Source organism: Bufo gargarizans, chromosome 8, assembly GCF_014858855.1.
Source record: "Bufo gargarizans isolate SCDJY-AF-19 chromosome 8, ASM1485885v1, whole genome shotgun sequence".
NCBI lineage: Eukaryota > Metazoa > Chordata > Amphibia > Anura > Bufonidae > Bufo > Bufo gargarizans.
The window spans coordinates 185,479,880-185,493,981 of record NC_058087.1 but is presented as its reverse complement, the minus strand read 5'-3'; the positions used below and the strand labels follow the sequence as shown (position 1 = coordinate 185,493,981).

At 44.6% G+C, this 14,102-nt stretch overlaps 1 protein-coding gene across 3 annotated transcripts in view; it reads right to left on the bottom strand.

The window, feature by feature from the left end:
• The window catches only part of LOC122944518 (regulator of G-protein signaling 11-like), a 129,728-nt gene that overhangs the window by 18,346 nt on the left and 97,280 nt on the right, over positions 1 to 14,102 (bottom strand). For all 3 annotated transcript variants that reach the window (XM_044302890.1, XM_044302889.1, XM_044302891.1), the window contains 9 exons: positions 9,976 to 10,044; positions 9,658 to 9,687; positions 8,297 to 8,358; positions 7,398 to 7,511; positions 6,904 to 7,019; positions 6,723 to 6,810; positions 5,491 to 5,629; positions 4,065 to 4,147; positions 1,524 to 1,650 (listed from right to left, as the gene is read on the bottom strand). In XM_044302890.1, coding sequence (XP_044158825.1) covers positions 1,524 to 1,650; positions 4,065 to 4,147; positions 5,491 to 5,629; positions 6,723 to 6,810; positions 6,904 to 7,019; positions 7,398 to 7,511; positions 8,297 to 8,358; positions 9,658 to 9,687; positions 9,976 to 10,044 — 828 coding nt within the window. The remainder of the gene's footprint in view (positions 1 to 1,523; positions 1,651 to 4,064; positions 4,148 to 5,490; positions 5,630 to 6,722; positions 6,811 to 6,903; positions 7,020 to 7,397; positions 7,512 to 8,296; positions 8,359 to 9,657; positions 9,688 to 9,975; positions 10,045 to 14,102) is intronic.

Sequence of the window (14,102 nt, the reverse complement as noted above, 5' to 3'; positions counted from 1 at the left end):
CCTATGTACAGGAATATAACTACTATAATACTGCTCCTATGTACAAGAATATAACTACTATAATACTGCTCCTATGTACATGAATATAACTACTATAATACTGCTCCTATGTACAAGAATATGACTACTATAATACTGCTCCTATGTACAAGAATATAACTACTATAATACTGCTCCTATGTACAGGAATATAACTACTATAATACTGCTCCTATGTACAGGAATATAACTACTATAATACTGCTCCTATGTACAGGAATATAACTACTATAATACTGCTCCTATGTACAAGAATATGACTACTATAATACTGCCTCCTATGTACAAGAATATAACTACTATAATACTGCTCCTATGTACAAGAATATAACTACTATAATACTGCTCCTATGTACAGGAATATAACTACTATAATGCTGCTCCTATGTACAGGAATATAACTACTATAATACTGCTCCTATGTACAAGAATATAACTACTATAATACAGCTCCTATGTACAAGAATATAACTACTATAATACTGCTCCTATGTACATGAATATAACTACTATAATACTGCTCCTATGTACAAGAATATGACTACTATAATACTGCTCCTATGTACAAGAATATAACAACTATAATACTGCTCCTATGTACAGGAATATAACTACTATAATACTGCTCCTATGTACAGGAATATAACTACTATAATACTGCTCATATGTACAAGAATATAACTACTATAATACTGCCCCCTATGTACAAGAATATAACTACTATAATACTGCTCATATGTACAAGAATATACCTACTATAATACTGCTCCTATGTACAGGAATATAACTACTATAATACTGCTCCTATGTACAGGAATATAACTACTATAATACTGCTCCTATGTACAAGAATATGACTACTATAATACTGCCTCCTATGTACAAGAATATAACTACTATAATACTGCTCCTATGTACAAGACTATAACTACTATAATGCTGCTCCTATGTACAGGAATATAACTACTATAATGCTGCCCCCATCATGACCTCGGTTAAATGTCTCTTTTCTCTCAGCTACAGAACAGATTGCAGTATATGACTGGTATGTAAACACTTCCATATACTGTACATCTGGACGGCCCTATATATGGACAATAATCGGAATTCCTGCTTCCCCGCTGAGTGGTACATTCCGTTCTATATTTTACTGTACACATAATGGGAAACTTATGGAACACAAAACTTTTCCAGAGTTTTTCTTTTATTCACCACGGCCCCCATAGACGAGCAGCCTGAAACTGTGACTACACTAATTTATGGGGCGGCTCTCTGATACCGTCACATGAGCTAACAGGACATATAAAGGGGGTGTTCAAAGCACATGACCCATAGCCAAAGAGAGCATTGTCCGTATCTCAGGTACTGCATGTTAGTAAATAGGTGCGTTCCTTTATTTGTAGAAATAAAAAAACTGCTTCAGTGGAACAGCCCTTTAAGACCACTAGTATCAGCTACAAGGAAAACATCTCATTCAGTGGCACCTGGGACACGGCAGCCGGAGAACCGGACTTGCTTTCTCCATCTGACTTCGGATCTTGATCTCCTGGTGGAAAGAGGAACACGGGGCTCGGGCTGGAGTGACGCTGCCGTCTCATAAAGGGGAATACGCTGCAATAGTAACGACAGAGAGTAAGACAAGATGTCCTGAGAAAAGCTCTATGTGCTATAGAGTAGACTGCCTCCCTAAGCTGCATTACAGGGCATCTGTCAGCAGTTTTGTATCTATGACACCGGCTGACCTGTTACATGTGCGCTTGGAAGCTGAAGGCATCTGTGTTGGTCCCATGTTCATATGTGCCCGCATTGCTGAGAAAAATGAAGTTTTAATATATGCAAATGAGCCTCTAGGTGCAACGGGGGCATTACCGTTACTCCTAGGGGCTCTGCTCTCTCTGCAACTGCCAAGCCCTCTGCAATTGACAGGACCAGGCGTGATGACGTTTTCACTGCCTGGTGCTGTCAAGCAAAGAGCAGGAAGCGCCGACAGAGACGACAGTTGCAGAGAGAGAGATGACGTCTAGGTGTAATGACAACGCCCCCGTTGCTCCTAGAGGCTCATTTGCATATATTAAAACTATATTTTTCTCAGCAATGCGGGCACATATGAACATGGGACGAACACAGATGCGTTCAGCTGCCAAGTGCACATGTAACAGGTCAGCCAGAGTCATAGGTACAAAACTGCTGACAGATGCGCTTTAAAAAAAGCATTTTGTAATGTTTGGTTCTGCAGCTTTTTTCTCCATTTTCAGTTCCTCTGCTTGCTATAAGTGGATGTAAAACTCATGTTCGAACTTGCAGCTCTGTCCTGACTTGGTTACGCTCACACACTTAGGCCTCTTTCACACGGGCGTCATGTTTTTGGCCCAGATAAGATGCGAGTGTGTCGTGGGAAAATGCGCTATTTTTCCGCGCGAGTGCAAAACATTGTAATGCGTTTTGCACTCGCGTGAGAAAAAGCGACATGTTTGGTACCCAAACCCCAACTTCTTTACTGAAGTGTGGGTTTGGGATCGGGGTTGTGTAGACTGTATTATTTTCCCTTATAACATGGTTATAAGGGAAAATAATAGCATTCTGAATACAGAATGCATAGTACAATGGAGCTGGAGGGGTTAAAAAAAATAAAAAATAATTAAACTCACCTTAATCTACTTGTTTGCGCAGCCGGCATCTCTTCTGTCTTCTTCTTTGAGGAATAGGACCTTTGATGACGTCACTGCGCTCGTCACATGATCTTTTACCATGGTGATGGATCATGTGACGGACCATGTGATGAACGCAGTGACGTCACCACAGGTCCTTTTCCTGTGCACAGCAAAGAAGAAGACAGAAGAGAAGCCGGCTGCGCGAGCAAGTGGATTAAGGTCATATTATTATTTTTTAAAAAATTAACCCCTCCAGCGCTATTGTACTATGCATTCTGTATTACGAATGCTATTATTTTCCCTTATAACCATGTAATAAGGGAAAATAATAATAATCGGGTCTCCATCCCGATCGTCTCCCAGCAACCGTGCGTGAAAATCGAACTGCATCCGCACTTGCTTGCGATTTTCGCGCAGCCCTATTCACTTCTATGGGGCCTGCGTGCGTGGAAAACGCACAAAGAGTAGCATGCTGCAATTTTCACGCAACGCACAAGTGATGCGTGAAAATCACCGCTCATGTACACAGCCCCATAGAATTGAATGGGTCCGGGATTCAGTGCAGGTGTAATGCGTTCACCTCACGCATCGCATTCGCGCAGAATACTCGCCTGTGTGAAAGGGGCCTTAGCAACCGTCTGTGAAAAACGTACTGCTTTCGCACTTGCTTCCAGATGCAATGCGTTTTTCACTGAAGCTTTGTTCACTTCTATGGGGCCAGGGCTGCGTGAAAAACGCAGAATATAGAACATGCTGAGATTTTCACGCAACGCAGAACTGCTGCGTGAAAATCACCGCTCTCGTACACAGCCCCATTGAATTGAATGGGTCCGGGATTCAGTGCGGGTGCAATGCGTTCACCTCACTCATTGCACCCGTGTGAAAGGGGCCTTAGTGCAACCTGGTGTCGAGGGGACTGGTGTGGCTGATATTTGTCTTGTTATTATAGAGGATTGTCTGCACTGATACATTGTTGCAAACTGCAGCTTTGTGAAAGTGACATTGAACACATTTTCTATGGCTTAAAGATCGATCTGGACTTGAAATACTCAATTCCACCCCAGTCTCTGACTGCCAGTCCCGTGTGTCTTCAGCTGCTCCTGTGTGACATCCATAGTGACATAGGAGGCCAGATGCACTGCCATAGTGATTGGTCAGTCACCTAATGTGTCACTGCTAATTCTGTATTGATGTCCCTAAAGTCTCCATTTACTGACAGCAAGCATAGGTCTTAGAAACTGCTCTTGATTGATACATACATGTCTATTAGAAAGTTGCAGAACTGGTCATTATACAATAATTTAGCTTACATAAGATTGGGCATGTTGACAGCCCCCTAATCCCCCCCTAAAACCCTCAGGAAATCCTACAAACCCTTTCTTTGTCTCAGGAGGGATGAAGGCTTGGCCAAGAAGACTCTTGTACATTTCCGATTTCAGGTATCGGGGATAGGAATCCTGGAGCGAAGGAAAATCAGTTAATTACATCTCCTCCTGATCTGCCCCACCGCAGCGGTACTAACTGCCCCAATGACTGGGGTATACACCTGCGTCCCTGTGCAAGGCACGTAACAATGCCATGGGTGACAGGCACAAATGCAGCACTGCTTTCTAAAATCACCAGTTATTTCGCCTGCTTCTCTGGTGTTGCTCATCCTGAGCCTCCTGGTGCATGAATAAAAAATATGCAACACTGCAGTAAAGACTGTCACCAGCATAATTGGGGGTTAAATTCCGCCATACCATGTCCCTGGTACCATTACAAAAAAGTAATCATTGGAAGGTTGCCTGCAATCTTGATTCCCCAAGACGTGGTAATGGCGCCATTCTACCGCCCCTCGCAGGACATCAAAGGCACCTCTTGTCTTATATGTACTGACATATTGCAAAACACACAAAAATGGGTTTTAGAAAAAAAGTGCAAGGGGATAAGACAAATCCTGAGCTCCAGGGACAGGTGCAGATCCCTACGTCAGCACTGCGGTGATTGCAGCACTTAAGCCCCCTCCACCTGTAAAGTAATTATCGTAACACTGCAGGGGTCATATATAGAGAAATTGTTTCAAGCAGCAGCAATCATTCATCGCCAGTCATTTCAATCAGTCAATCCTGGAAGTCCCCGCAGAGTGACATAAGACGCTTATTACCCGGCGCCAGGCACGCCATAAATCCTCTATATCAAACTGAATTTAAGGGGAACTTGTCCCCGAAGCAGCCCGCTTTAGACATCGGCAAACAAAATGGGTCCTGGTATCCAGATATGAGGGTCTGGAGTCTGCTGACTCCTCACCAACTCACTCCAATCCTCTGAATGTACATGAGTCAAATGGAAAAAAAAAATCCTGTCTGCCTGCAGCCACCACTAGGGGGAGCTCAGAATCCTCCTACAGACGGCTTATACACTGAGCTCAATAATACACTTGCATGCAGTGAGCTCCCCCTAGTGGTGGCTGCAGGCCAGTGTATTGGGCTTAAAAATTACATGGTGCTAAAGGTTAAAAGGGAGAAGACGGGCATAATGACGTGAAGGTTTCTTTCTGCTGTGCAGGTGTATACTGCTCATAGGGAACTTGCACTCACAGTGCCAAGTGAGTGGGTAGAAGGGCATAAATAAGGTGCCCTTATGATGATGACTGAGGACATCCTATTCATCATGGGGACCATCATCCTCCTCTCTTCACCTGCTTTAATTACATTAAGCTAACAATATTTTTTGCTCCTGTAGGTGGCACCAGTGAGTAGCTGCAGAAAACCCCAGCTCTATATAAGGCAATAGTAGCAGTGAATTTTTGAAAACCCACCTTTTTCATCAACATGTAGATATGCATTTGGGCATCATCTAACACATAACGATGAGGGTTCTTTATACCTTCTAAAGTCTTCTCCATTGTCTTGCTGTCAATGTTTACCCAGCGAGTTGCTCCAGGGGCCAAAAAATGCCTAAAAAACAAAATGACAAAATGGCAACTTATCTGCACCTTGTCCTCACCCCCCTATTGACATGGCTACCATAGGTTAAGTCAGCACTGTAGACCCACAAAGGGGTGGTGGGTCATAAACCTGATTTTGGTATGGCTATCTCTCTTATCTCTAGGTTGACCTCCACTGCCAACCCAAAAACAGACCAGAAAACGATCTCCAAGGGTGGTTTGTAGGACTGACTATTAACCAGTATGGACTGGCAAGGATCTTCTTCTAGATGGGGTCAGGTTTTTGCCTACACTGGACAATGTAGACAATGTTAGTCTGGGCAGGCACAGACACTGCCCTTCTCATTTCTACTGTCTAGCAAGTATGTATCCTCCTCCTGTATTGCGTACATGCATGCTTCCTGGCTTTTAACGGGCCAGTGCATGTGCATCCTAAGTCTGGCTGTCCAAGGGTACTTACTGCACCTACCCCAGTAACAGGTTTCCTAGGCTTTAGGTTCCTAGTTGTCTAGTTAACCAGTGAAGGTGTGCTATTCTGTCTGTTTACCGACTCTGATACTCTGCTGCCTGCCCTGACCTCAGATTAGTTTCTCAGATACGCACAAACTCTGCCTTCCCCGGCTTCGGCCAGTTTTCTGACTTCGAGTGTTGCCTGATTCTTTGGTGCTTCTGACCCCCTTGGGTCAGCTGCCAACAACACTGGAACTACTCCATGGTGGCCTGGTTGGTTCCCTGCAGCGAAGTCTACATCATTGCACAGTAAAGGCCAGGAGAACACCCTTATGTTTAGCCCACGTCCAAACTGATTAGTTGGCACAGTGGCCATGCCCACTGTCCGTTACAGATCAAACAGTATTTTGGATGAAATTTGTGATTTGTGGAGATGTCTTACAGTAAGTTTCTGAAGAACATGTAACAATCCGGAATTAATCTCAGACATATTATATAACCTTTATTTGTTATTTCATCTTTTAATCATGGACCCAGAGAAGCAAATTATTGGGAATTTTACAATCCTCGAATATCTGGTCAAAGCCAAGAACTTTGGTAGCACTTTCAGTTTGATTAAGGTAATCTGGAAGACATATACATTGACGACTTACTCATAGACAGACTGCACTGTAGACACCATTTTGGACTGCTCCCCATATCGTAACTCCTCACACGCCTCCCAAAAACACAGATTTTCAGCTATAAACAAAATAAAATACAAAATGAAAGAGCTTTCTTCCACCAGAACCTATCTGTCAGGAAAACCAAGGAAATGTCCTGGCTGATGCTCACCACTAAATTCTTTCTCCAAGAACTGCAAAAACTCCCTCCGGCCACGTTGGTCATTCAAGAGCTCCATGAAATTAAAAGTCCATCGCTCCACTCGCAGTTTAGTCGGCATTGGGGCCCTGGTGGTAATATTAACATGGATATAAAAAAATACAGTCTGATGCTAAAGGTTTGGCACCCCTTGACAAGTCAAGTTCTGTTCCTTTTCAACGTAAAAAAAAGAAGTCAACATCCACAGGGAACAAACTAAAATGTGATATATTTTTGCATTGTTAAAATTAAACACAGGAATTGGTGTGCTAAAGTTTTGGCACCTTCCCAGGTCTTAGACTTTCATTAATTAACAAATTATGTGACCTTTCAAGAGTAGATCTCAATCCGTGAGTCTTCCTGAGTAAGACTAGAGCTAGAAGAAGAGTGGAGATATTCAAAAAGACTTGTACCAAATGGGATTGTACTGCCTTTTGCATCAGACTGTATGACTGTGTTCTACGTACATGAGGGCATTCATTGTCCAGTACATGACATCATCCGTGATCCATGGGTTACTGGGAAGGCAGCCAGACATAATTGGATCGTGAGGGAGATATTGCTCACTGAACTTCAGAAACCTACAAGAGAGATAAGAAAATAATAAATCACAAAGTAAAAAATTGCAGACGCTGTTATAGATCTGCAAGGGATTTTCTAAAAGAACTCCACGCTACGTCTATAAGTCATCCTTGATGCCTTTTCTTAGAATGGACAAAGAGCAAGAAGGATAAGAACTTCTTAAAAAGTATTTTTTGTACTCAGATTGTAAGTTAATGTTTCATCAGTGGAACATGCCTATGGGCATCTACATGAGATGGTGCCAAGGACAAAGTGTCAAGTACGGTTTCTTGACTTTTTAGGACCACTCCAGGCATTGAGATTGGAGAACCGACGGAGGAACATGATATTTTAGAACAGCTCAAACTAACAGACTCCCCATTTTCCCAAAAAATAAAAAAATGTTTTATTGCTCTGGGACTCATGGAAAGGAGATGTCGGGACCTATCCCTTTTCCCAGTGGGTGGTGTCAACCAGCGCATGTTTCTTGAAGGCTATGTGATGTTTCTTTCAAACAGTACACAAGGAGGATCCCACTGTAGGGCTCCCTGGTCCACTGGCCCCACAATGAGGACTGGACTGGAGAATACCTCGATTAAATACAGATGGCCCATAGAGGGGGCAGAGGTAGAAATCACACCTGGCCACTGGTAGCCACATAAGAAGGCCCCAGTATTATAAATGGTACATGGTAGGTGGGTCTCTGTTACAGATTTTGTATTGGGGCCCAGAAGATTAAGGTTCAAGGTGTAGAGAAGAGTAAGGACCAGGACCTCTTGTTTTTGGATGTCCAAATGTAGCTCACCCTTCCAGGCAGATAGAAGATTTCACTCTCGTACGTGCCGTGGCTTTTTTGAGGTACTCCACCTGGTATGAAAAATAAATAGGAACAGGAATTCCAAGAATATGTTTATCGTAACGCTTTATTTCAGTTGTCATGGTTAGTGTACAGCTCACAGAGGGAGCAGAGTTGCCAACTTGAATGTTTTTTGGACAACTTATCTAAAAATCACGGACAGCCAACATTTTTTACGGACAAGCTGAAAAACCATATTCAATAATGAAGATTATAAGTAATACATGTCTATAGCTCAATATTTACTGTGAGTTGTAAAATGTTGATAGTTAAAGGGGTATTCCCATCACAATGATCACAAAATCTGTTAATGATTTGACAGTGATCATTTTTGTAAATACATTTTATTACCCAATTCCCACCCTTTTTAAGAAAATAAGTCCCCTCTTACCTGATTGTTGTCTTTCGTCTCCCCTGGTTAGGGACACCTCTCGCCTGTCGAATCCCGTGGCTGCGCTTGCGCAGAAGACTGAAGATTTTCTCCCGGCCGAGCCGCACAATGTCCGGAACGCGCACGCCGCTGCCCATGCGCCATGATGACTTCTTCCTGGCCAGTATAGTACAGAGCCGCGAACGCGCACGCCGTCTCTGTACTATACAGGACAGGAATAAGTCACCATGGCGCATGCACGGCGGTGTGCGCGTTGAAACAGCGCACAGCCCGGCCGGGAGAAGACGTCAATGAAGCTGACTGAGCCCGCCCAGCCGAATCCAGGAAGTGAACGTTGTGCTCGCCGCAGGTAAGTATTTAAACAGTTGATGGACATACCCCTTTAAAAAGTCCCCTATTTTTACAGACTTTCCAGAAATTTCTGGACAGTTTGCAACCCTGAGGGGGAGTAGCCCCTGGGTGAGCCCCGTGACAAACAACATGGCCGACAATGGTAGGTGTCAGACAGCTACTGTAGAGACTGTACACATGGATCAGAAGCACAGACACATTCTTATATTTCACTGCGTGCAGTACCTTCAGGTGGTACCCACCTGTGTGGTGTGCTGGGTGCAAATATCTATACCGCACAGTGCTTAATTATAAGCACCATCGTGTGCCCAAATAGCAGCGCCATACGGTGGCCAAATAAAATGTCTGCGCAGCTGTCAGCAGCAATGCTATACAGTGTCACCACCATCATGTACTACAAAAATAAAATTATACAGAATACAGTGCCGCACAATATCAGAGTAAATAGCACCACACAGTAGTCAAAAATACCACCATACAGTGCTGAAAAAACGGTGTCATATCTAATCCCAATGCTGCACAGGGAAAAAACACAATACTGTCACAAAATATTACAAGTTATACTTACCTCCCTTTTGTAATAATCAACATTTCTTCCCTGAAAAAAAAAAAGTCAGATTAGTTATAATTATTTACATAAAAACGTCCAACACTCCGACAACCTCTTCCCATAAACCTCTAAATCTCTGACAACCTCTTCACATAAACTTTCAACACTCCGACAACCTAATCACATAAACCTCCCAAAAACTCTGACACCCTCTTCACATAAGGGTCCGACAACTCAAAACAAAAGCATTTTTGACTTTTGCTATTTTTTCCAGTTTCAGAATCTGGCACCAAAAGATAAAGTCAAAAGTTGTCTAAACAACTGAAAGAAACTTACCAGTGGCATTGTTCCTGTGTAGCAGTTTCCCCTCTCAGGCCCACGGTCCATCACATTTAGACATCCCGGCTGAAATACACACAGTCTGTCATGTCAAAGGTTTAATCCTAGCAGTACTTAAAGGGGGTGTCCTTACTTAAAGGGGTTGTCCATATATACTGTATATCAGGGAATTGCAATTCCTGGATTGAAGGTTAACAGGGTTACAAAGCGGAGCCTTATTTTATAGTGCATGTGTTTCAGACAAAAATGACCACTGCTGTCCTTCATGCTTTACCCCGCAGCTCTGCATGTTCAGACCTTCTGCTTTTCATATGCACAAGCTCAGCAAGAAGTCAGTACATAGAAAGCTTTCTATTACAGCCAATGAATGGTTTCACGATTTGAGAATAAATAGGCTTAAACAGGCTAAGTGATAAAAATATTTACTAAATACGATTAAATATATAAATATGAAAGCAGACAAATCACACACAGAATGGTAAAGGTAAATAATATCAATCACCTGGCCTGCAATCTCTAATTTACTAGATTACAAAGACTATAGAAGGCGATATAATATTTAAATGGGACAGAACCAATCAGTACTTACTGTAAGTATGTAAAATACCCTTACGACCCGGTGACATGGCCAGAAACAGTACATCACCGCTGAAGCCAGTCACTGGCTGCAGCAGAGCTTGTGATATTACTAATGCTGCGCTGTCTGTAAAGACTGCAGGGACCAAAACATGGAGGCATCGGAAGCAGCGCTGAGGACCTGGGCGGTTGGGAGCAGGTGAGAGTGAATCCTTAGCTTAGTGGGGCAGGCTGCAGGCACTTGGTAAAATGTCATTATTACCAGAGAACTCCTTTAAGTCTTATCCTAAATTTTCAATTTCTTCCTGTGACAAGTTGATTGCTTACATTAAATTTATGTCTGAACATGTGCCAAGCAGCGAGGCTATATTTAGAGTAATAAAAAGGAATGCTGGCAGCACGATATAACGGGGCGAAAGCGAAATTATACACATTTAATTATACACCGCTCACACAAACCTTGTGCTTTACTACATAAAGAGGAGCACTGAGGGGATCAGGAGGTCAAAGTCGCCTGAAGGTGACATGCAAATGCGTCCCATTGATTTCTCACTGAACCCTGAGTATTTTCCTAGATCAGAAATGCAGCTCTTGTGGCCTGCAGGAGCAGACCCTGCGATGAAGGCGTGGGAGAGGACGTGCCTGAGAGCCTCCTAAGTGGGACAGATGTGGAGAAGCAACGGCGGTGACTCACAACCTGCTGCTTTGTGCCAGAATTATAGAGCGTTGTGTGGTTTCATACTCCTTTATTATAGTATATACTGTATATATAAAAAATATATATGAAAAAATGTATTAGAGATTCCTTTAGAATCTGTGGCCCCATTTACTAAATAATACCAAGATAAGTTTGGGCTGTTGCCTAGCAACAGGTATCACAGCCAGCAGGTGACTACCCTGGATCACCTGTTGAGATGGACACCCACTGTTTTGCCCTACGGATGACATGCCTATCACTCAGTGGCGTACCGCCCATAGAGGCAGACCACGCCACTGCTATGGGGCCCGCGGCACTGGGGGGCCCGTAGCGCAGAGAAGGCCCCGCCCACAGTATTTGGCCCCGCCCACTCATGAACTGCAGCCGGCTATGCGGCTGCTTTTCTCCAGCCCCAATTCATCTTCCGCAATCCCCGCCAAGTCCCCCCCCCCCCCCCCCCGTTTGACCTGATCCTGACCTGACCTCCTCCTGACCTGATCCTGACAGTCTGCTGACGCGGAATCGGGATCAAGCCAGCCTGTAGCGCTCGAGCCGCTGGCCAATCAGCACAAGGTAACTCTGTTGAGGCAGCTGCTGATTGGCCAGTGGCGCAAGGGGGCGGGAGAATCGGCTCGAACTTCGCCGTCGCCAGAGTGCCTGAGCTGAGGAGAAGATTCTGAAGCACCGGGCCCAGCTGTGTCCCTGGCTGGCTGGCCTGAAGTAAGTCACTCAGACTCAGAACAAGTACCGTTCGTTCGTGCCGCCGTGTCACTGCCGGCTGCACTCCCTGCAGCAGTGCCTGGCCCGGCCGACTCTGACTATGACTATATTATATATTATGCTGCCTGAGGCCCGTATTAGTTTACAAATCTCTGGGGGGCAGGGTGATATCTGTTACTTCTTTACAATGTGCCCCCGTTGCCTGTCACTGCAGGGAGCTCGGCCTATATGCTGCATGTAGTTGCAGCATATGGGCCGAGCTCCCTGCAGTGACAGGCAACGGGGGCACATTGTAAAGAAGTAACAGATACCTGCAGACCAAGAAATCCTTATATGATGTCCCGCCTTTCCTCCTACTCTTTCCTGTATGAGCCCCCCCCCATGAATCCCCTATGAGCCCCCCTAATGCCCCCATTACCCCAAAATGTCCAGGTTCGGGGAAGAGTAGGAGGAAAGAACACTGTCCTCTATGAGCCTCTCCCCCCCCCCCAGTCCTCTATGAGCCCCTCAACCCCTAATGCCCCCCAAAATGCCAGGGGGGAGAGGAGTAGAAGGAAAGCACACTGTCCTGAGCATTTTGGGGGGCATTAAGGGTTTGGGGGGCTCATAGAGGACAGTCCGCTTTCCTCCTACTCTGTCCTGTATGAGCCTCCCCCCTGAATTCTCTATGAGCCCCCCTTATGCCCCCATTACCCCAAAATGCCCAGGGGGAAGAGAAGTAGAAGGATAGCACACTGTCCTGAGCATTTTGGGGGGCATTAAGGGTTTGGGGGGCTCATAGTGGACAGTGTGCTCTCCTACTCCTTCCCCCCGGGCATTTTGGGGGGCATTAGGGATTCTTTAATGGGGGTGTGGCATGGGAGGAGCCAGGACAGGAGGTGGGACGGGCCAGGGGTGGATAGTGGGTGGGGTTAGGGGGCCCAATTCAGATGCTTGCTATGGGGCCCAGTGATTTCTATGTACGCCCCTGCTATCACTCCTGCAGTCTCCACCTATAGTACCGGCCTTATGTCACCTATGGCCTAAGACTAAGTCATTTACAAAGCATGACCCTGTGAAATTCTGCGCCAACGTGCGGAAATTTTACTTTGTCTCTATCATATTTACCAATATTTTCATTGGTCAATTCGGGGCGAGCAAACTATGCCCCCAGGAATGCCCCCAAACCCACCTAGGGCTTCCACGTTACGGGTGCCAGTTAGTGGTGGCCCCACCCATTTTCAGCCCAGGACATCCTGAATTTGCTGGGGCTGCCTCTGAAATTTAGGGATAGTCATTGCAAATTTGTAGCAACTATGCTCTGTATTCTGATATTCATTAAAGGTGTTCTCCTGATCATTATAAATAAAGTTTATTGAAGAGAGTATGTAGCCTCACACTTTGCAATATACCCTCTGAAGTAATTCGGCCCCTAAGAGCAGAGATCTGGGGCCAGGGTGACAGGGACTGATCTGTCTGTTTACGTACATGTCCAGGACAAGCCATGGGCCACAGACCTATGCGGGGGGGTTGGTGCTAAACTGGCTTAGTTGCCCATAGCAACCAATCAGCTTCCACCTTTCGTTTTTTGAGAGCTCCTTTAGAAAATAAAAGGAGGAATCTGATTGGTTGCTATGGGCAACTACACAAGTTTTCCATTGCACCAGTATTGATAAATCAGGGCCTGTTTTTTTTTTTCAATCAACTTTATTTATAGTGTCCAGGAGAACATATAAGGGCTCATGCCTTGAATCCAGAGGGGAAAAAAGCAGTACGGTTTGAAAGCTGCAGTTACACAAGCAGACAAATAACACGAGTTTGTGAGCGTTCGCGTGTTTGAGTTCCAGTGTGTGTTTGTATTAAGTGTGTGACTTTAGATTACGTGACTTGAGATTCAGGGACTTTAGGAGGGGACTACAGTAAGTTAGATTCTTATCACTGCACCATATTGTATTTTTTCTCTTTTCTAGCGTAATCCCCATTTACTATGTGTTCCATTATTGACAGCGCCGTCCAGTGCACGTCTTGTCTAATGTATGCAGTACTGGAACAGCCGTTTGAGGGGGCATATCTTTGTTCTAAATGTGAGCAAATTGCTAGTTTGGAATCGCACATCGTGTATCTAAACGGGCGAATTTCAACACTGAGAAGC